The sequence below is a fragment of the Dendrobium catenatum genome, unplaced genomic scaffold (assembly GCF_001605985.2).
Source record: "Dendrobium catenatum unplaced genomic scaffold, ASM160598v2 fragScaff_scaffold_377, whole genome shotgun sequence".
NCBI lineage: Eukaryota > Viridiplantae > Streptophyta > Magnoliopsida > Asparagales > Orchidaceae > Dendrobium > Dendrobium catenatum.
Window position 1 is genome coordinate 343,893 of NW_021318839.1, and position 23,979 is coordinate 367,871.

At 36.3% G+C, this 23,979-nt stretch overlaps 1 protein-coding gene across 1 annotated transcript; it reads left to right on the forward strand.

Moving 5' to 3' along the window:
• The first annotated feature begins 7,025 nt into the window (after positions 1 to 7,025).
• On the forward strand, positions 7,026 to 23,979 carry LOC110098225 (ABSCISIC ACID-INSENSITIVE 5-like protein 2). The gene is made up of 3 exons (XM_020824971.2): positions 7,026 to 8,731; positions 8,881 to 8,952; positions 23,628 to 23,979. The coding sequence occupies exons 1-3, from the start codon at positions 7,949 to 7,951 to the stop codon at positions 23,706 to 23,708; spliced, it is 936 nt and encodes a 311-aa protein (XP_020680630.1). The 5' UTR covers positions 7,026 to 7,948; the 3' UTR covers positions 23,709 to 23,979.

The following is a 23,979-nucleotide window of genomic DNA, read 5'->3' on the forward strand; positions in this document are numbered from 1 at the left end:
TGTGCCTTTTAGGCTTTGTTTGGGACAACTTTCTTACTGTTTCATAAAGTAATTTTCTAATACAAAAATTTTATGAAATCAAAATTTTTGTACAAAAAAACAGCTTTAGAAAGTAATAAGAAAGTTATCTCAAATGAAACCTTAATATCAGCGTAGGACATGACGGATGTGGCGCCAACCGTGATCATGGATGCTTATCAAGAGCAAAAGCTGTTAGATCAACTAGATAAAAAATTTCCCTTAAGATTTTACAAAGAAGAATTAGTTAATAAGCTTGAAGGAAAAAAAAATCAAATTCAATATTATGAACCCTTATATAACATTTAACTTGCTAGAAACAGCTGCTTTGGATGCTCTTAATTCAATCACTGCTGTGCAGAACAAAATCCTCAACAAAATTCCTAACTAGATGCACATCAATTACTATTATAATGGAGTTTTGCAAGGGAATGTGGAAACAAGTTCACACTACAGCCTTATTTTGTTGATACATCACGCAAAAATTATCTTGATCAGGCACGAATCTTGAGGCAAAAGCTAGTTGGAAACTTCAAAAATTAATTTTGGAAGTACCCGAACTCTAATTTCGACGAACTTATAGTCAAACTGAGCGTCTAGGAAATACGAACCCAACGACACCAAGATCAACCCAATCCGAGCCCAAACGAGTCCGAATCAAGGGTTCAAAGCACTGTTGGAGGGTTCAAACCGCAATTTGAGTTATCAAACGGTCTCCAATTTTGACGAGCTTATACTCGAATCGAACGGCTCGAAGAGACAAATCCAACGAGCCCAAGATCATTGAATTCTGACATCATTAAGGTCTTAAAATGACCAACGAACAGTGCATGATCAAAGGATTCGATATCCGCCGTTCATTCAAACCACTCCCAATTCGCTCTTGATCTCACGCCTATTTACGGGCTATGCCACTCCAGAAAAACTATAAATAGAGTCCTCATTCTACACCAAGGGAACTCAAGTGAAGAGAGAGAAGAAGAAGAGGAAAAAGGGGAAAAGGAGATTCCTCACCATCTCGATCACCGCCGGAGCTCTTCCTGTCGCCTGAAGACGCCAGAACTCTGCCGGATTTTCAGGAAACGCAGGGAATTTGAAGAATTTTGTAAACTTCTTGGGAGAAACAAATTGTATTCGGATTATCCCAACTTGTGGGACGAATCCGCCATTTGTAATCTACAAAAACACTAGTGAAACTTTACAACTGGACGAGGCCCCGTGGTTTTTTCCCTTTTTGGGTTTTCCACGTAAAAACTATGGTGTTTACATCTTCTTTTCTGCTTGTGTGTTAAATTTACGTACAACGCTCGGACGTGAATCTACAAACTCTACCGCCGCGTATTTTCTAACACGCAACATTTGTAAAAAAAATAATGATAATAAATTAAGTAAAAAAGTATTCAGTGTTGTCAAGCACAATAACATTTATGAGTTCTCTACAACAACAATCTCAAGCTTTTATCTCACTACGTGGGTTCAAATGATTGTTCGATAAATTTTATGCTGGTTGTCGACCATGCAACCGACCAATGTTGCCCGTTGACTATGGTCTTTTTGACCACCGTCGCTCACCCACTACAGCTCTTCCAACCACCACTGTTGTCTATCGACTACGGTCCTTCCAACCACCGTCGCCCACCGACTACAATCCTACTGACTAAATAAATATTCCAACACTTTCTTAAGAACTGATGCTATATGATGCATTTTATAGAATGTGTATTTTCTACATTGAACCAACACCCTCCTCTTAGGAGGGGTATTATTTGTAATCGGCTATCAATACTAATGGATTCATTCAAAAATGGGTCAGGCCCCATGATTTTTTCCATTTTCAATATTTTCTATGTAAAAATATTGGTGTCACCTATGAATATTGTGCCCTACTTTTTTTATCTATTTATGTGCTAGATATTCGTACAAAGCTATAACTGATTCATGAACAAATAATTCATATAATGATTGTTATTTTAGAATATGGTTATTGAAAATCATTAATTTGTTTTAACAAAATATAATTGTCATTTTTAATTACCCATAATTATTATGACCCTGCATCAGTTGAATGTCAATGACAAGTAATATTTTTTTTAAGAACATAAATGAACATTCCCTATTAAATTCAAGACATTAAATGGAATTTTATCATCACAATAACTTAAACCTAAAAAATAATATTTTTATTAAATAAATAATGTTTTATGTCTCTAAGTTGAATTATAAATAAGTTTTTTAGGAATATTAGTATGACTCGCAAAATATACACTACTAATAAAGGATGATTCGATTTCATAAAGTTGGACAAATTTTTTTTTTAAATGATGAAATTTATAAGATACACCATCAACGAGGATTTTGAAGTTTTTAAAGGTAGCATTCCATTTTTTTTTTTTTAGCTGAGTGCGTACCGTTTTAAGTAGCCAACAATTGGCTATATAAACATTTAGCATTTGTAATAAAGGGAGGGAGAATAAAATGTTTGAGATTAGTTTTCTGGGTGTTCTGTATCTTGATTTCATGTGGTGTTACCGGTCCAATAATTCTACTCTTGGAATTGTTTTGAGCTTCGTTTACTGCAGCTCATACCTCGTTCACTATAGAAAAATGGTCGAATAGCGGTGGCCATTTTTATCGGTTTGAAAATTTTCCGATGATTTTTTTGGTGTTTTTAAAATTGCTAGAATAAACCATATAGAAAAGGAATTTTGACGGCCATTTTTCGACGGCTAAATGTACCCGCAATTTTCTGGCGGTTCAAACAGCCGTTAAATTTTGGCGATCAAATCACCGGAGGACCGGCCGTTGAAAACACCGATATATCCGGCGGCCAAGCCTCGGCTCATTTTCGGGCTCGATTTTGGCCTTGGAGGGGGCAAATCAAACATTTTTAGGATACCGGGACTATTTTTCGACGTTTCAGATACAATTTTGACACTTTTAAAGTCATTCAAGATCTCTATGCCCAAGTTTGAATTAATTTCAAGTTCCAAATTGTAAAAAAAATTCTCAAAAGGCTGTGACACATATTTTCGGACTTCTGCAGCTTCGACGTCCGAAAATAAGGAGGCAACTGATACATCAACAAAAAAAATTTCATGATCAGGCACGAATTTCAAGGCAAAATTAAATTGGAAACTTCCAAACTTAAAATTTGGACCATCCGAAATCCGATTTCAACAAACTTATAGTCGAACTGAATGCCTAAAAAATATGAACCCAACGACACCAAATTGATTCAAATCCGAGCCCAAATGGATCCAAGTCAAGGGCCCGAAGCACTGTTGGAAGGTTCAAACCATAATTTGGATTACCAAATGGTTTCCAAATATGACATGCAATAGTTGAATCGAGCGGCTGAACGAGACAAATCCAACGAGCCCAAGATCACGGAAGTCCAACATCATTCAAACCTTCAAATGTTTAACGAACGATCCCCAATCAAGGGATTCAATATCGATCGTCCATCCAAACCACTCCCCATTTACCCCTTGATCTTTTCCCTATTTACGGGCAATGCCATTCTAGAAAATATATAAATAGACATCTTCTTCCTCTTGAAAAGGGACCACAAAGCCTAAGGAAACAAAAGAGAGATAGGAGATCACTCTTGCCTCTTCGACCATAGCCCGGAGTTCGGCCGAACCACCACCTGACGCCTAGAGTTCCGCCGAACCACCACCTGACTCTCGGAGTTCCGTTGGACCACCACTTGATGCTTGGAGTTCCGCCGGACCACCACCCGTGCCGGAGTTCCACCGGACCACCACCTAGCGCCTGAAGTTCTGCAGGACCATCGCCCGACACCGGAGTTCTGTCGAACCATTGCCCGACGCCGGAGTTCTATCGGACCACTACCCAACACAGAAGTTTTGTCTAATCACCATCGAACTACCAACTGACCCCCAAATTTCCAAGTAACGCCATACTTTCGACAAAAGCATCCTAAGGTTTCGTTTGAGATAACTTTCTTATTGCTTTCTAAGTAGTTTTTTGGTACATAAATTTGCTTTAAGAATCAATAAGAAAGTTGTCACAAACGAAACCTAGGTTTATGAATTAGATTATGCATCAATTGTTTAGAATACAATAAATGCCATATCAAATGTAGAAATTCAAACCCTTATGATAGTATTTTTATTCCATTATAAGTTTTTTTCATATAAACTAAATATTAAAATAGAATAGAATAATAAAAGAGGCCTTAGCTAACACTTTGCAGTTTACTCTATCTCTTACTCTTAATGATAAAAAGGCCCACAGTAGAGTGATTACTGAATAGGATCAACAAACGTAGACACGTGGCATCTGAAACCTAGTACTAGTTGAAGAGACCCACATCTCTGCTTTCATTTTTATAGTATATATATGCATGACGGATCCACATGCTTAACTTCTTATAGTGTATTTAGTACTTATTCAATGTAAATCTAGCTCTGCGGCTCTGCCCGGCCACTTCTTTGTTTTGAAGGAGAAGATTATTAGGTGCGGAGTGCGGACGGGAAGAACCGTCCGCAACAAGCATTAGGTACCTAGCTGTACCCAGTGCTTGTGCGGACGATACACACTCCGCACCTAATAATTATTCATTTTGAAGAGATCATTATAGGCCATTCTTAAACAATTATATAAATTTCCCTCTATATATTTTTTATTTGGATGTGAATAAGTTAAAACTTTGCTCATCCTATATATAATGTAATAACTAATAATTGAACCACCTTGTATGCAAAATCTATGTATTAGTATGCTCACATATATAGTTTTTTAGGAGGTTATGCATAAAATTTGTTAAATTGTATATCTAAAATTCGCTTAGTTCCGTTCATATTTATTAGGCCAATTAAGAAATGTCAATCCATTAAATATGTCAGAGTAAACTTGTCAGAGCCATTGAAGCAAGCTAGCATGCTCAACACCAAGGTATATGAAGTAACTTTCTCTATTGTAAAATCCTTGCTGATATTAAGGCACACTGGGCTCTCTAATGAAGTGTTCTTAGCCCAAGAGCAAACTATACAAAGCATTCCAAAGTCATTAAAGCAACTTGCCAATCTACTCTGCCATAGTGGCTGACTAAACAAGATAACTCAAAATGCTTAACAAGTTATAATGAATTTGATGGGTTGCTTAATAGGGACTTATTACCTATTAAAAACACATAATCTATATTCAAAGTAATTAATAGTGATATACTAGTAAATTTTTTATTTATTTATTTATGATAAGTCATTATTAAACTACATTATATAATATATTTATTTTTCTTAAATCTATTTTTTTTAATGGAACTATCTAAACCCTTATCTATAAAAATAGGTTAAAGGGAAAACCTAGAGCACATAAAATATTATATTTTATGATAATAAAAAAATTTAGAATTTTTTAAACTCTCTCTTTTCTCTTTCTCGCACTTTTATTCTCTTTATATTTTATAACTAAATGTTAATTTTAAAAAAGTAGCTTTTAATATATTCATCTAATATTTATTTAAATAATAATATAAGTTTTTGTCAATTCATCTAATCATTTGCTCAATAGTTTCTTTATATATATGCTATATTGAGTCAAGACCTTCCCTCTCAGGAAGATTAGTAGAATCATTTTAATACAGCTAGATCCGATGATTTTTTTCATTATTAAGAATTTTTCACATAAAAATCTGGGTGGCTCTTATTACTTGCACCTCTCTCTCTTTATTTTATGTGTGCTAAATATTTGTGCCTAGTTTGAACGCTAAATTTTATATTTCTCTACTACCACGAATATTTTAGAACACAATAATCATAAAAAAAATTAAAAAATTTAGCTGTATAATATTTCAAATTTTAACATATGAAATCAATTTTTTTAGTTTATCATAATACAAAATATATCAAAATATCCATGTAAAAATTTTAAAATTTTTCTTATAACATAATAAATTTTTAGAAGTAGTGCTGCAAGCAAACCAAACGTTCGACGAGCTACTCGTTACTCGGTTCAGTTAAAGCTCGTTTGTGATCGTTTAATTAACTAAACAAACAAACTTGAACAACATTTTTAATACTCGATCCATAAATAAACAAGCTTGAACACAATGTGTTCGGTTCATTTATGTTCATGAACAACATCATTTGAAGCTCATGAACAAGCTCGACATTAAGCTCGATTCATGTTTGATTTAGAACTCACGAATAAGCTCAATTAATATATTTATATAGATTAATCATATTTTCATTTTAAATGGATAATTGCTTTTATTATAAATTTAATTTCATTTTGTTTCATACCTTCAATAGAATGAATTTGTTCATGAACAAGAGACATTTCACATTTATGGATATTTGTTAGATTGTTTGTTTAAGATATTCATGAACAAATATAAGATAATCATAGATCGTTTGTTCATGAACGAGTTCATTTGGTAGTTCGAAAGTACTAGTTATGTATATATTCATGATCTTGCTAATTTGATAGCTCAAGAATACTTATTAGATTTGTTCATGAATGTGCTTGTTTCATAGTATAAAAAAATTCACTAAATTTGATCGTGAACATAAGTCGTTAAGGCTTGTTTGTTTAAAACTTGATAAGTACTAAACGAACTGAACATGAACCAAATATGAACATCATTAATTTAAACGAACAAAACATGAACACAAATAATTAAGCTCAAATCAAACATGAACCAAACTTGAACAAGCTAATAATAAACGAACTCAAACATGAACACTCACATACTCGGCTCGGTTCGATTCGTTTGCAGCCCAATTTAAAAGCTATAATAAACGTAGTTTTAACGAAATTGATTTAACAATTGTAGTATTTAGCATGCTTAATTAAAAAATTCCCTTTCCAAAAAAGATAAACATCAAAATTCTAGAGTGGAACTGTTCACCGTTTGTTGTTTCAATACCATCCCCATAATATTTTTTCAAGGGGCTGTCATACAAAATAGGACAAATTATCCATATTTGTTCCAAGTTATGACAATAAAGCGCTTCTAATTATTTACTACTTCAATTTGACTACTATTACAAGCTCACAATTTTGTAGGCACGAGTGAATAGAGGCGCTAAACAGAGAGATTCCTCTCCAATTTCTCTCTTAACCAGTTCAGAACTATCGGTCACCATGTTCAATGTCATACAAATAGCGCCTTTTACTTTCTAGAGCCGGCACCGCGCTTCTCGACTCCTCGCTGCGTCACTTGTCCTACTCCTAATTTTTAGATTTCTTGATTTTCGGGCGCGAGATATTGGAGATACAGATCGGCGTTGACGCTCATTGATTTGAAGATCCACGTTGCAGGCTTGCAGCTGAGCGATTTCTCGTTATTTATTTTGATATTTTTGCTTCTTTGACTCGGCGCGGTGAAACTGTGTTAGAAAAAGGGGCGGCAATCCAGGATTAGAAGGTTTGATTGATGAAAGATCCTTTATTTCAGGGTTGTGGTTCTTCAAAATGCGATTTTGACTGATGGATTTCCTTGTAAATCTCCTTTTATGAACCTTCTGGAATATTATGTGTTGAATTTAAGTTTTGGCTATCTCCACTCCCGATTTCTTAGATTTGCAGTCACTGTACCTTGAGTTCTTCGATCGGAGATTCTTTCGGATTTGCTCTTGATTGCTCGGAGGTGATTTTAAGGTTTCGTTAATTTTGCTGGAGTGGAGTTTGTGGGAGCTTTCGGCCCTTTTGCAGCTTTTTTCCTCGTTTTCTCTTTCTGGCGGAGGGAAAGTCAGAGCTATTTTCCAAAGAGACCGCTAGGCTATTCAATTTATTCTGGTATGAGGCTACTGTAAGTCTTTCTTTGATCTAGTTTGTCCACTGAATCAAAGCAAGGAAAAGGGCTGTTCTTATCTTATGCATATAGGGTTTCCTGCAATTTGCATGTGGGTTATGAGACAGGAACTATGAGTGTTTTGATTTAACTAGAGAAGATTGGTTGATGGGTACTCAAACAATAGCGGCTACGGGTGGTGGTGGCAATGGTGACGGCATGCAGCGACCACAGATTCAGAGCTTGTCCAGGCAAGGATCCCTCTATGGACTCACCCTCAATGAAGTCCAAAGTCAGCTGGGTGAGCCCTTACATAGTATGAACCTTGATGAGCTCCTCAAGAGCGTATTCCCTGGGGAGGCAAATCAAGGCCAAGGAATGGACATTGAGGGTTTCTCTCAGTATGCTTCTAGCTCTGGCCTCCAACGTCAGGGTAGTATCACTATGCCGCATTCTCTGAGCAAGAAAACAGTGGATGACGTGTGGAGGGACATTCAACAAGGGCGGCGGAAGAAAGGTCCTAGCAATGAGGATCGAAAGGTGGGACATGGACAAGAGAGACAGCCAACTTTTGGGGAGATGACATTGGAGGATTTTCTGGTTAAGGCAGGTGTAGTTGCAGAGGGTTCTGTTGTTAAGCATAAGGACATGAATGTAGGTGGTATGGTAATCACTAATCAGATGGAAGGTGTTCAGGATTATGCTCATGGTGCACATTGGTTGCATCAGTATCACCATATGCCAGGTATTGATCAGCAGCAGGCGCAGCAGAATGTAATGGATACTTACATGCAGAGCCGATCTACGACTATAGGGACTCTTTCTGATTCGCATATGACGGGGCGTAAACGAGCAGTTTCGGGGGACATGGCTGATAAGCTGGTGGATAGGAGACAGAAAAGGATGATTAAAAACCGAGAATCGGCTGCCCGATCAAGGGCTAGGAAGCAGGTGAATTTTTTTCAAGTTTTGTTTTTCGATTTATATATGCATTTCCTATGGGTAAATTCTTTTATGATTTAAGGTCTGTTCTTCCTGCTGCAAATTTTAATGGTATTCAATGATAGAACAAACTTGGCTTATATTTTGTTTACTGTCAGGCTTATACTAATGAGCTTGAGAACAAGGTTTCACGATTGGAAGAGGAGAACAAAAGGCTTAAGAAGCAGAAGGTGACTATACCATTTTTTACACATGCCTCTATCATTTTTTTTTCTTTTTTATTCAAATGAGCAACGATTATAAACAATTGGAAAATGAGGATGTTCATATATATATTTTTTCATACAATTATATATAAGTTGCCTCACTTGCTAAGTTCATTAGGTTATTAGCATTGGCTAGCTTACTTTGGACATGCTAAAGCTTTGGGCCATAGCAGTTTGCAAGAAAGAAATAAGGCATGCAGGCGAAGAACAAGTTAACCATTATATGCTTAAGATATTTCAGACTAGTTGTCAATTTTGAATGTATTTCAGTTTACATTAATTGCTTGCACCTTATTCTATGATTCAGTTGAGTTTTTGTTCATGATAAAGAAGTCCAAGCTAGGTTATGATTATTTAAAACTATCAAATAATTTGTGTTTTGTGTAAACCAAATAACTTAGGCAAGTTTTGATATATTTGATGCTTACTTGGGCATCAAGTAGTTTAGTTATATGAATGAATCTAATTCAGCCTATGATGTGGCACCTGCTACTGAAGCTAAATGTGTATGGATTTTGTTGTTTTATATAGATTATTTTATTGATCAATCACTGTAAATGGGTTAAAGAAACAATTGGTGAATTAAATGCTTTATGTGCTATATTTAGTTGGGACTAAATGTTAAAGGTAAACTTTATAATAGCTACTTACGTTTACTTTAATTATACAGTAAGGTTTCGAAGCAAGTCCTCACCAAAATCTGTAGCAAGTAATTTCAACCAACATTAAATTTTTTTTAATTTTTGCAAATGAAAAAGAATGTAGATTTTGCACTTATAAACCGAGTTTGATTGGCTTTGGAAATGACTTAGACTTATTGGTGCAATTTGCTGTGATTTTTTTAAAAATTTTTGTGCTTAAAATGGTGCCAATGGCTTGTAATTTTGGTTTGATAGTTTCATAATTCTAAAAATTAAGGAGATTTTTCTACAAATTTTTAGACCTTCCATTTGTTATCTTCTAGTTGGCGGGAGTGAGAATTGCTCATCTACAATGCACTTGACATCATTTTGTTCTTTTTTGCCTTACATTAGACTTCAAAAGTTGACTTTAGATCATTCAGACATTCTTGACGATCATCCAATGATGAACCGAGATTGTCAGTCTTTTCATTGACATTGGATGGAAAGCCTTAGAGTTCATACCTTGTTTTATCCCTTTTTTTTTTCGTTGAGAGATTCATTCCTGATCCTACTAAACTCCACTTGGATTTGTGAGATTCAATAACATGGGAGATGTTTGTTCTCAGCACCAAAGAGTTCTTTAATGGTATTTTGTTTGATTCTTTAGTTGATTTTGCCATTCTTTTTGTTCATGTACTTTGCCAAAGGCGTGATACTCAAGTCCAGTGCATTCTTGGCTGTTTGATAGAATTGGTGAGTAACCTTTGTGCAAGGTAACTTGGTGTTTAACTTTGGAATTTCTTCAAAATTTCATCAAAGCATTTTTTACCACCCTTTATGAAGGGGGTAACATGATGTGAGTCAAACCTATTCTGTTCTCCTCAAGATAAACATGCATGGTAGTTCAATAGTCGCCAAGACCATCTAGGGTTCTCGGAGCACCTGATCTATGCCAAGGCAGGCAAGAATAGATGGCGTGCAGGGCTTTAGAAATGTCAAAGACAATGAAAAAGAATAGAGGGAGAGTAAGGGCTTAAAGTTGGAGCATTCCATATACTTCATATTATATGTCTAAATTATGGTAGAGTTTTTTCTTATGATGCACCGACACTTCTCCTCAAAGAGGCGTGCAGTGTCTGACATCGTATCCGACACGACACTCGTCCGACACTCCTCCAACACGTTTTGGACACGCCGAAAACGTGTCCAATTAAAAAATATTAAATACAAATTGGACACGCGTGTCAGACACGCGCATCTTAAATATTTTATGATTTTTTTTAAATATAATTTATTGTATTTGGCGTGATTTAAACTAAATTTCTTATTTCCTATCCACAACACCAAATCAACATCCGCACTTAATACGCAATCATCGAATATTCTCATTTTCATTTCTTTTTGGCAGTGAAGGTATTTTCATCTCCTCTTTCTGTGACTGATAAACGACATTGACGTCTGACTCTCGACATCCTAATACTAATCATTTTAAGCACAAATTCTAGTTAAATGACTTATTATTTTAAAATTATTTTTAAAATTATACTTATTTAAATTTTATACATTATTTTTTAAAAATAAAAACTATAATACCGTGTTCAACCCGTGTCTGTGTCTTATATTTTCAATAACTGGCATGTCCAATGTCCGTTTCGTGTCGTATCCGTGTCGCCGTGTTCGTGTCTGTGCATTATAGGTTTTTTCTGATTTGGATGAATAGAATTTGATGACATGGATATGCGATTATTACTGTCTTTTCTCAAGGTTTTATATTATTTGTTTACAAGTCTGAATATCATGGCCAGAGAGGTGTTGGTATGGTTTTTTAAATAATTTGTTTGATGTTTAATATGTAAAAAAGATTAATTAATAAAAATATGCTGTGTAGCCTTTCTCTCTAATCCTTCTTTATTCATTTTATATCTATTAGTATGTTTTTGTTTATCATTATCTCCCATGACTTTGATTTCTATTTCCCAATCATCTTATTTGTGCCCTTAGTTAAAATATCATTGTAGCTCATTTGTAGCAGCTATGTTCATCAACCTATATCTAGATCCTTCATTATTAGAAACTCCATGTATTTGGTATGCCTCTATTTTAGCAGTTCTGTTCAAATTTATTTACCTCATGCAACACTTAATAGGAGCCATTGGAAAAGAGGAGGTTCATATAATTTGTTTCATACAATTATTTCATTTTTTTCACTTGCTAAATGTTAGGCCGGTCCAGGAGGGGCCGGCTGAATCGGTCCAACCTGGACCCGTAGTTGTCAATGCCGCAAAATAGCCGGCCCCTCCTTATGCACTTAAGCCAAGTTGGAATCTTTTAGAAATGGCTTACAGTTATTGGTGTACTTTTCTCTGTTTTTTTTAAGATTTTTGTGCTTAAGGGGCATTCTTGTAATTTTGGTTTGATATTTCATAATTTTGGAAAATTATAGTGATCTTTCTATAAATTTTAGACATAACAAGTGTGATCTTCTAGTTGGCTAGGAGATATGTGAATCGCTCAAGTAAAGTGTACTGGCTATCCTTTTGTTCTTTTTAGTACTTACAACAAACTCTGAAATTTTACTTTAGATTATTTGGACGATCAATCGATCATCCCACAATAAATCAAGATTGTGGTGAGAATCCTGAAATTTCTAGCTGGCTTATAATTGGTGGTATTTACAGGGAAAGAACTAATGATCCTTTAAGTTCCAGATTAATCCTTCCAACCATTCCATAATCTTTTGACAATGCTGTACTTTTGATTTTTTTTATCAATAATCACTTAGACAAATGTTTTAGGTTTAATGTATACAATGGTGTAATATCGTTGTTGTAGTGTATTTATTATTTGGGCAGAATTTGTCAAAGTACAATGAACATGATGATGGTCGCCCTTGTTAAATTATATGTATTATTATAAAGAGTGTTGTAATGCAGAAGTTTCATATTTAGCCACCTTAAGCGCATGCAAATATTGGGCTACACTTCTAATCTGAAGTAATATAATAGCACAATACCATTAGTGTAAATTATTTGAACCCTCACCCTTTTTTTAAGCACACTTTGATCTCTCACCATCGGCTACTGGCCATCCCGGTCACAACCTTCTTACAATTTACATAGCATTCACTTTACTTCAAACCAAACAAAAAAATGTAAAGTCCTGCGTTCCATTTTCACTCATCCAAATAGTTCCAAAGTATTCTTTTTTACTTCGCATTATTTTTACACTTATTTCATTTTTCAGGCAACCAAATAGCCCCTATATATTTTTGGAAGGCAGATTAGATAGAGGCAATATGCTACATGGAGATTTTACTCTCTTAGTAAGGATTTTAAAATATTGAATTCTAGTTTCCTATAAGTGCAAGCCCCTATAGTTAATTATTCCTCTCGATAACGAGAGAACACTTTCGATTAAGGATAGTCGTTAAACAAATACTTAGTATCTAGAATATAATAGCAACATATTTAGAATTTAGAATTATAAATTTGCTACTTGCACTTTAAGCGAATGATAGGGGAAATGAACCCGATCAAGATCTCATAGTTCCATTGTCCTCGGTCATCATGATCCGTAGTCTACTTAGTCAGAGGAGGTAGTCGACCCAACCTGACCGAATAATCTTTATCGGCAACCATCGGTTGCTTCATATAAGGGTACCTTGTAGATATGGGTTTAATGATTGTGTAAGGGACAAATTCAAGTCAACTTTAGCTAATAGAGGGTTTTATACTCTATCGACTATACACTATAATTCATTACTCAATGTCATTAGCCATTGGGGAACATACGGGTTTTTAGCCGTGACTGCAATATAGTGGAGTCGTTCAACCAAGTTACTAGGTCAGAAAACTGCGATCATAATCATTTACCATGTGGAATCGTTCTAGCCAAACCACAAGTTCTTTGTTGATCCGTCTAGCCAAGCCATTGATAAGAGGATCAGTCATAATCGTTTATCACATACAGTCATCTGGCCAATCTACGGGTTCTGTAGAGCTGTTTAGCTAAGCCACTAATTAAAGGATCAATGTCACATCCTTACAACAACAACAACAACAACATCAAGCCTTTATCCCACTACGTGGGGTCGGCTACATCAATGTCACATCCTTAATAGCAAAAAATTATTTGAGAATGAATTTTAGTGATTTTCTTGATTGGACATTTGCTCTTGAGCTAGAGTTATCCTTGAGTTCATTGCCCTCGCCAAACAGTTACAGAGGGTGGATGAATTTTGCTTTGAGTTATGAATGATTAAATTTTTATTTAAATTTTAGAATTGTAGTTGATTCAATGATTTGAAATCTTAATAAACTTTGAGAATTGACCTCTCCAGTTGATATTTACTTTCAACACGGTCATCATCGGTATGAGCTTAAGAGTTTTAATGAAATTTTGAAATTAACTCCTCCAATTAATATTTACATTCAACAAGGCCATCACCCCGAGGTGATGTTAAAGTCATTTGAAAAATGTTTGTATTTTGTAGGAATTTAGAGGCATTTAAAAGGTAGAGTTCTCTTCGGTTGAGATTAGCTTTCAACATGACCTTATCGAGGAGTTTTAAATAATTATTTATGTGAACCTTGTCAACCATCTTTGCTTGCTAGCAGAGGATCAGGTTGAACAATTGATGATAGTGTGAACGATAGGAATCAAGAGCTTATATTTTTTATAAGTTTCTTTTAAAGAGCCTTTAAAGGCTTAATGTGAACTTTAGAAGAAAGCCCCATTGTGAATTTGCAATTAGGCATTCACTTGTTAATCAAAGTCATGTAGACTTTAGACTTTTCAAGGAGAAGGATTAGACTTGGAATTTAACCTGCACAACATTCTCAAACCTGTAGATTGAGTTACATGCAATGGTAAAAGCACATGCATGTAATTATTTTGAAAATAAGATTTTAAATTAGCGTGCTTTTTATCCCGCGTAGTATTCTTAAACATTGACATTTGTAAATTTAGAACGCTTGTTGGAGCACATGCAAGGAATTAAAATCTTCTTTTTTAAATTAATGTGTACGCTTTTTTATGCGTTCATGTGATGCATGCACTTGCACATATTTTGATGTATTTGCATAACATATTTGCACATTTTAATTTGTTTGCATGCCTTTCAATGTCTCAACACGCTTCTCAAGACATTTTTTGTTGATTTATTGCACACTTCTCGCGACAGTGACATGCTTCTTGAGGAGTTAGCATATTTCTTGGGACTGTCACATTTTTTCCGAAATTGTTGCACACTTCTTTAGCGGTGGCATGCTTGAAGTAACATTCTTAGGCTTAAAAAATTGCATTTTAAAGCATAAGGACTTTAAAATATTTAAATATTATTATTTACGTAATTATTGTTAGAGTGCGCACATAATTTCATTTCAAAGTTTTAAAGTTATGTCTTCTGTCTGCTTGTATAAATATTGCGGATCCGGTGACATTTGTTGAATGCAAATTAGATTTCAATTGTTGTATGTAAGAGAGATATTCAATTTATTTTCTTACTTCATGTTATTATATCATTTAACATAGTTCGAGGGGATGTTTGTTCAATAAACACTGGAAGATCGTGCTCTTCCTTGTAAGTGAACAACATTGTTTGATACGAATCCCCTATTGTCGCTGTAGGCAGGCTAATTTGCTCGATATGAGCTCCTTATTCTCGCCTTTAAGGCTAATTATGTGCATTCCGAATTCCTTACTCCTACCCACATGTAAATTGTAGTGTTTACTACAAATTCCCCGCTTTTGCTCATAGCTGATTTGTAGCGTGTACTAAAAGTCTCCTGTTATTGCCCATAAGCATGATGTTCATTACAACTTCCCTGTATTGAACATAGGCAAATTGTTACATTCATTGCATGTTCATTGCTGTCACCCATAGGTAGACTATTATGCATTGCATGTTCTCTACTCATGCCTTTAGACTAATTGATGTGAACACTACACAAGTCTTCTGTTATTGCCTGTAGGCAAGTTGTAGTATCCATTAAAGGTCTCGTGTTATTGCTCGTAAGTGGGTTGCTGTATTTTTTACAACTTTTCTAATACTGCTTGTTGGCAAGTAGTGATCATTTGAAATTGCTTGTTATTGCCTATAGGCGGGTTGCTATATGCATTAGAAGTCCTTTGTTGTTGTCTTGCTAGATTGATATTTTCATCAAAAGCCTACTGCTCTTGCCCGTAGACATGCTATTACATTCATATTACAATCCTCTCTTCCTACCCATAGGCAGCATGTTAGAAGTCCCTTGTTCTTGTTCTTAAGCTGCCAATTTCAAGTAAAAGTCCCCCTATTTATGCCTTTTAATTTTATAAATTTCTTTTAAATTACATTTTTTTTAATTGTTAACTTAGGCTCGATTCCCTGTAAATGCTCGGATAAATGCTCAATCTGAGTTTCGGCAGCCTCCCGGCTTCTCCCCCATTTAGGGGAAATTTTGGGAGAGCTAAGGCCCGCCCGCTTAAGCGAGATCGTCGGTGTCGGTTGACATTGCGGCCGAAGGTCTTTTTCCCCAACATGCTTATCAGAAGCGTGTGAGGTCTTCATTACCTACACGAGCAAAAGGCAAATTTCCTCGTCATGCTTATTAGAAGCAGACAGATACTTAGATTTGCAGTTTTTCTGGCAACGCTTATTAGAAGCGGATGAGTGCTTATTTGGGGTTTTTTGAAATTATACATGCGCAAGCGACGGCGACAAGAGGATGATAACAAGGGGACACTCTTTTATTTTTCTTTCTTTCCTTTTTTTTACTATTTTCTCTCTCTTTCTTCAACACTAATAATAATATTAATACTAATAACAATACTAATACTAATAATAGAGAAGTGAAACTTCTCTCTGTTAGAGAGAGAATATAAGAGAGATGGCGACTCTCTTTGTTAGAGAGATGAAGAGAGAGTAACATAAGTTGCTCTCTGTTTGAAGAGGGAGCTGTTGTAGGTTGATTTGGATGGGTTTGCACGTGGGAGTTAAGGGAGGAAGAGGAGTAACACTTGGGAAGGATTTCTGTTGGAGGGAGCAATAGGTTGGATGGGTAACGTGCATCGGTGAAGTGGAGGAAATGTTGGAGTTGGGAGGACCAAGGATGGGGGCTCCTGTAGTGGGATGAGCCCGACAGTTGGAATTGTTGGCAGTGGGGTGTTTGGGCTAGGGAAGAGGGGGTGATGGGATGTTGAGTGAGGGTAAGAGAGTGGTTGAGTGCTGGCTCTATGCGAATAGAGAGAAGGAGATGAGATGAGGGTTGTTGCAGGGTTGGCTAGAGTGGGAGCTGGACAAGTGTTTGAGAAAGGAGTTGCGACTAGGGGTGTCAATTTTTGACACGACACGAAACACAACCCGAACCGACCCGGAAAAATCCGGGTTCGGGTCAACCCAAACCCGAAACGGGTCGGGTTGAGCAAATCAACCAGTTTTAAAAATCGGGTCGGGTTCGGGTTGACCCGACAACCCTAAATTGACCCGAAAGTGACACGAAAACTCATATTTGACCCGAAAACCCGAGATTGACCCGTTTTTGACCCGAAAATCGAATATTGAACCAATTTTTGACCAGAAAATTAGTAATTTTAGGTCAACTTCGGGTCATTTGTGTCGGGTCGGGTTGACCCGGATCCGAATCGGGACGGGTTCGGGTCCGGAAACCTGACCCGTTTTTAAAAACGGGTCGGGTTCGGGTTGACCCGAACAGTGCCGGGTCAATTCCGGGTCCGACCCGAACTGAATTGACACCCGTAGTTGCGACTGATATTTGCTCGTGTGTGGGATCTCTTAGGTGAAGAGCAGAGGTGGAGGTTGCGGCTTATGCAGGTAAGTGGAGAGGGTTATAGTAGATGTTGGCTGTTGTGTTGGAACCGAGCTGGGGAGTTCGACTGAAGGATATGAGTGGAGAATGCAAGGGGAAGTCGGATGAGGGAGTAGGAAAAGGGAGAAGGGGTGCGTATGTCGGTATTGTGGAACGAGAGTGGAGAGGGGACGAGAGCAACTACTTATTTCAAATGAGTGAGAGGGAAGTTCACATGCCTGCATTTTAATATAACTTCTTTCTTTTCTTTATTATTCCCAACACTAGATTAAGTGGCTATGGATAAAATTTGCTCATAAGTTGGGCGGTGATAAGCTGAAACGGCTGATAGGATAGAATGGACTAGGATATTTGATTTTTTTTAATTATATATATATATATATAATAATAATAATAAAGTTTGAATCAATAAATATATAAATGGATAAAAAAGTGTGAATTGTCCCCTCGCCTAATTTTTTGTATTTCGTACCTCTCAATTTATGTGTCGTCATCTCGTGCATTTCATCATTTTTGTTTGTTCAATGACATAGGCAATATTATAGTCTTTTATTAGGGGTGTCAATATTTGACCCGACCTGAAACCCAATCTGGATCCCATCTGGAATATTCTAGATTCGAGTTAACCCATTTGCCATACATTTAGGTTCAAGATTCTGATCCATTTCAAAAATCAGGTTGGATTTGAGTTGACTCAAAAACCCTATGGTGTCCTGAATACAACTTGGGTTGGTGATGACTGGTTGTTCTCTTCTCGATTCTACACCCCACACAACACTCGCACCTCACACTTAACCACGCTCACGCCACATCCAGCACTCGCGACCGCTCACACTCGCAAACCATACTCGCACCGTGCCCACATCGCACCCAACCGCGCTTTTCGCACAAGCACAAGTGCTCCATCCCGCCCGGTCGCAGGCCGTTAGCCGCGCTCGCACGCGCACCTGGTAGTTGCACTTCACGTCACGCAGCTCGCACTCATTCTCACGTCACGCAGCTCGCACTCATTCTTACGTCACGCAGCTCGAACTCATTCTCACGTCACGCAGCTCACTCCTGCGTGTCACACACCTCGCACCCTCTCTGTTCGGAACCCCGATTTATGGGTTGAGTTAGGTCAACCCGGAAACTTGGCGGGTCTGGTTCGGGTCTGATTTCCTGGCCCGTTTGCCTAATTGGGTCGGGTTTGGTTTGGATTAGTTGAATGTGGGTCAGTTTCGATTTGGCCCTGAAACTGGTTCAAAAACCCATTTTGACACCCCTATCTTTTATGAGTATTTTCGACGTTACAGACTCAACGACAAAGTCTGTTTTGTGAATAGACGACATTTGGGCAATATTGTATAACGTAGCGTTTGTAGTCCGTCAATTTTTATCATCTTTGCTTGATTCGGTTACGAGGGGTTCCCCTTTGATAAATTCAATGCTCTGATTTTATCAGCACAATTCGTTTGGCGGTTAGAAGTCGTTTGGAGAGTTTTGCATAATGTAGCACCTACTAACTGTCACTTTTGTCACTTGGTTGAGCCGATTTTCATGCGAGCGGTTTCTATCTGGCAAATTTTACATTCTAAATGCATTAATGCAGTCCATTTCACACTCAGGTGAAGTTTGAGTGGTTTCGACAACGTCAGGCCCGCCAACAATTATTGATCGTCCTCCCATTTGCTTGCATTGATCATGACACATATATGGAGGTCAGCACTAAAGGGATACCAAATAATCTGAAAAGAATTGTTGTAGTATCAATATTAAATGATAAAGGAGATGTTCATGATTATACTAAATTTTGGGGCTCAAACTTATGAATCAGACAATCAAATTATGGGAGGGTATTGGAACAATTGATCTATGATATTTTGGAATCTTACTCTATAATTTATATGCAATCAACTAATACAACAAGCAAACTTTTATTGAAAACAATATGATCCTAACTGATTGTTTTAGTATTTTTGATGAAAGCTAAAAAGTAAAAGAAAATCTTATTAGATGAAAAGATTTTTGGACTTTTAGTAGAAATAATGATGAGAGAATTAATGATCATGAAAGTCGTGTACTTAGTTATTTAGTTATCGAAATTTCAAGCTAGCAAGAATGGAGGAGGAAGATAAGTAGTCATCGATTGCTAATCCTTACACTTGAATGAAGGGATAAAAATAATTTGCACATCCAAATAAATTTTATCAAGGCATTGAAGTTTTTTTATTTTTTTTATTTTTAACATACCTCTAGGAAAAATTTTAAACTTCATGATACTCTAAATTGTATACTTAAAAATTTCCATGAGAAGCCACCCAAGGAGAAGCGCAAGGAAGACAAGAAAAGTAGTCGCAACGAGTGCCCAAACCAAAGCTAAAGATTGTGAAGGAAAATGCTAATACGTTAGTTCTCTATGTTTTGAAATTATTTGCTTTAATGAATGTTTAAGTTGATTTCTTCCAATATATCTAGGCATAGTTTAAATTTTCTAAAAGAGATATCAATGAATCATTGCATGTTGGGCCTCTCACGCTCTTTCTCAATCCGCTCATCTTCCACTTTTAATCAATAATAATAAGAAAAGAGAATTATACACGTATGTTCGCCCACACACACAAAAATCTTATATTTAACATGAGATCACCTCCTCTAAAATGCACGAAGTTTCATACTTGATCAATGATTAGAATCTTGAAAGTTGAATAAAAAATTTTCATATCTATAAGAATATTTTAATTAAGCAATATGAGTGTTTTCTTACTTGTCTTAAAAGTTTTATTTATAAAACTCATGAGCTCAAGGAACACTTGAACTACAGTCACAAGGAACATTGAACTTTGGGCTAAAGCATTGGAAGGAAGCTTTACAATTCTGCAATCGAAGGTTCTGTCAGCCATAGGATCCACAAAAATGAAAGTCTGAGAAGCTGGTAGTTGAATAAGCCCATAATAAATAGGGTCTTCTTATAAAAATTAGAGAAGTCTCAACATAAATAAATTTAGAATAAAAGTTCGAAATAGTCCCCCGACTATTGATAAATGCTCAAATTAGTTCTAGAGTTTCATATTGTCCTAATTTGGTCTCTCAACTATTAAAAACTATTCAAGTCGGTCCCTGGGTTAAATTTGGTGTTTAAATTATTGGAAAAAGCTAGGGAGCGTCGCTTCTTTCTGGGCATTTAGGTAAAATTACTTATTACATGCTTGCCTTCCCGCTATAAGTCCTAGAGATCGAATTGTGCCAGGGAGAAGCTGTGAACAAGGAGACGTGAGCGGGTTAGGGCGACATGAGCGAGCAGGCCGTGAGCGAGACGTACTGTGGCATGCTTCGATTCACATTATGGATTCATGTGCGGCTGCGAGAAAGACGACACGTCGCAAGCGAGACACCCTGCGGGGCTGTTTGGATAAAGGAAGTACCTTCACAACGAGCAAGCTCTCGTTGTTACTTTCAATCCTACAGAAGAACAGTGAGGTGTGACTTCGAATCCGACAGGAAGGAACGTGTTAGACCGGTCCACTGGACCGGTCCAGCCGGTCCGCACGGGACCGGCTCAGACGCGAAATGTCGCGTGATCTCCGCCTCCTGCGGAGATCGAGCGGCCCGACCAGCCGAAGAGATCATTTTAGGAAGCGTTTTTTAGCGTTTTGAGAGGGAAATTTGAATGTAGGGACTGTTTAGGGATTTCCTTTTGATTTGTATGCATTAAATAGTAGATTTTCCTAGGGTTTGGGCATCTTGAATTTGGCTGAAATTTGAGATCTCGTAGATTTAGGATTTCTTTATTTTTTAAATGATAAAACTGAGCAATATAAACAATATGATCTCATATCCACTTGTAGTTTATAAAATATCCTTCATATTTAACTTTGAAGTTAACTTTAACTTGTACTTGAGACTTTGGGATTAATTTGGCTCAATTTTTAATAGTTGAGGTTTTAAATTGGAGCAATGCGAATTTCTGGGAATAAATTGGACATTTTTCAATAGTGATTATTTTGAGTTTTTACTCATACATTTAAAAAATGACATTGATATCAGACTAACAATTTAGTGCTAGAGCAAGATGTCTATTATAGTGCAGACTTTTGTGTTGAAGTTAATGGAAAATTATAATGAACAAAAAAGAGATCTTGATATGTTCTTGATTGATCTTAAAATATTATGCCTTGGAGTATTGTCCTGAAGTAGATGAAATGATGAAAGTCTTATATCTCTTTTGGTTGTTACTTGAATCAAGATGATAGATGCAGATCATGCAATAGTGGGTTAAAAGTTTTTGAGCATCCTTGTGAGAACAATATTGTCTGAAGCTTCTCATTTGATGTGTTTGGCATCGTCTATCTCTTCGGGTAGTGGGGAGTTGAGATGGTTGAGTTTCTTATGAGATTTCACGAGAAAATGGAAATCTCTTAACCACACAAGATAGTATCATTGAGCTTGCTAGATGTATCAATAAGTGATCAGAGTTTTATCTCTGGGAAAGGAATGGAATTCATGGTGAAAGCTATCATGTAAAGAAAAAAAAAGGTAAGTTAAGCTGTCATATCTAGGGTAAATAAGGCATGAATTATTGTTGCAAGAAGTGTTTCTTCCCGAGGGACAATATCAGCTGCGACAGGGTTGTTTTTGCCTGTGTTGTAGGTGGAGGGGTTTTTTAGCTGTGGTGGTAGGTGAGATTGAGCACAAACAAGTGCAAACAAGTGGGATGCAATTGATTGTGGGGAAGGGAGAAAGAGGAGCAAGTGTGGGGTGATCAATGGGAGAAGGGAAAAAGGGGTAAAGCACGGGTAAGAGAGAAACCCTGCTTTGTTGCTATGTCAAAGGAGAAAGCTCCTTCCTATATCTTTCATTTATTTGATGATCTGTCTATTCATAATAGGGAAATGAGTACAAATTTTAAAGGAACAATCAAATAAATGTACAACACTCACTAAATATGTATGATTTGTCTAACTTGATATTTGTCCATGCTAACAAACTTAGTGAGTTAAAGCTAAGGATTATAATAATTGATAAATTTTTCATAAGTGCTATGAGATAAGCAGTATTGATCAAATTTGAGTTTTATTTGAGTATAAATTTCTTAAAACTAAAATGCAAAGATTTTGCTATATTAACGGGCTATAAAAACTTTGTTCATAGCTAAGTGGAGTGGGGTGAAAAATGAGAATTTTAAGGTTTCTTGTCAGTAAAATTAAAAAAGATAGTGAAAATTGATTATATTACAGAAATTGTGAAGTAGGACCTGTTCAAATAAAATATTAAAACTAGATAGATAACAGGAAAAACATAAACACATTACAAGTCAATAGATGTACGAAAAAAAAACAGAGAAATCTGGGTTACAGGTTGAACATTATATATGTAGATGTGTGTGTATGTCTGTGTTGAATGATTTTAGTAATGCAAGTCAAAATTGTAAGAACTTTTGCTAGAGTTGGGTATTAAACAAGACCCACTTAAACAAATGAAGCTTTATTTGAGTTGGGTTCATTACTTTTTCTTATTTTTTGTGTTTGGTAGCTCGTTATTGTTTTTCTTGTCCATGATTAAGCTCGCAAATAGTTCATGAAGGTGGATTTCAACTCAATTCTCCTATGCAGAAGTTGTTTAAAGCCCACGGCAACTACACCATGGTTCAGTTTGTGAATGGGTTCCACCAAAATTTATATATATGAAAATTTAACATAGAAGAAAGAAAACCAAGCAAAAGGATTAGCCAGAAGAAATTAATGCTTGTGTTTTAATCGAAAGGCAAACGTCTGTGCTTCAAAAAACACTCGAATGTGCATAGCACTCTTGGATGAACTGACTGCTTTCCTTCTTAACCTTGTGGTACAATGTGCTATTATTTCGTAAAATGCAAGCCTATCAGTCTGGTGCTTGTGATCAAATCTTCCTTTTATGTTTCTTCACATGAAAGTTTGGCTGATTCATTCAGATTGACATTAGCCTTCTGGCACCAAATTTTGTATGCCTAATGTTCCAAATAATACTTTTAGTTCATCATGGGTATTATAGAGTTAGGCTTCGTTTGAGATGATTTTCTTACCGCTTCTTAAAGCAGCTTTTTAGTATAAAAATTTATTAAAAAACTACTTTAAGAAACAGTAAAAAAGCCGTCCCAAACGAAACCGTAATCTGTCTTTGTATTCTGCGATTGAATAATGAATTACAATGGCAAGATGACCTTCCCACCTTTTTATTCCCTTTAATGCAGGAATTGGACAAGGTACTACATTATGTACCCCCTCCAGAACCAAAATACAGGCTTCGTAGAACAAGCTCGGCCCTCTTCTAGCTTTATGATAATACCAATGTGGTGCAGATTTGCTTCTGGTTTCATCCTGTTATACCGTACTAGCGCATGAACTGCTTCAGCTACTGAGGTTCGCTTTTGTGCTGCTTTTCTTTGTTTGTTTGTTGTTGTTTTGTTGACCGAAACTTAGTGTAAATCCTTTTTAATCGATCTGCCATACTTCTGAAAAACAATACATCATTGTATAAAATCATTGTCTTCCTTTTTCATCATAATACTATCCTTTTTTTAAATAAATATTATTTCATCATAA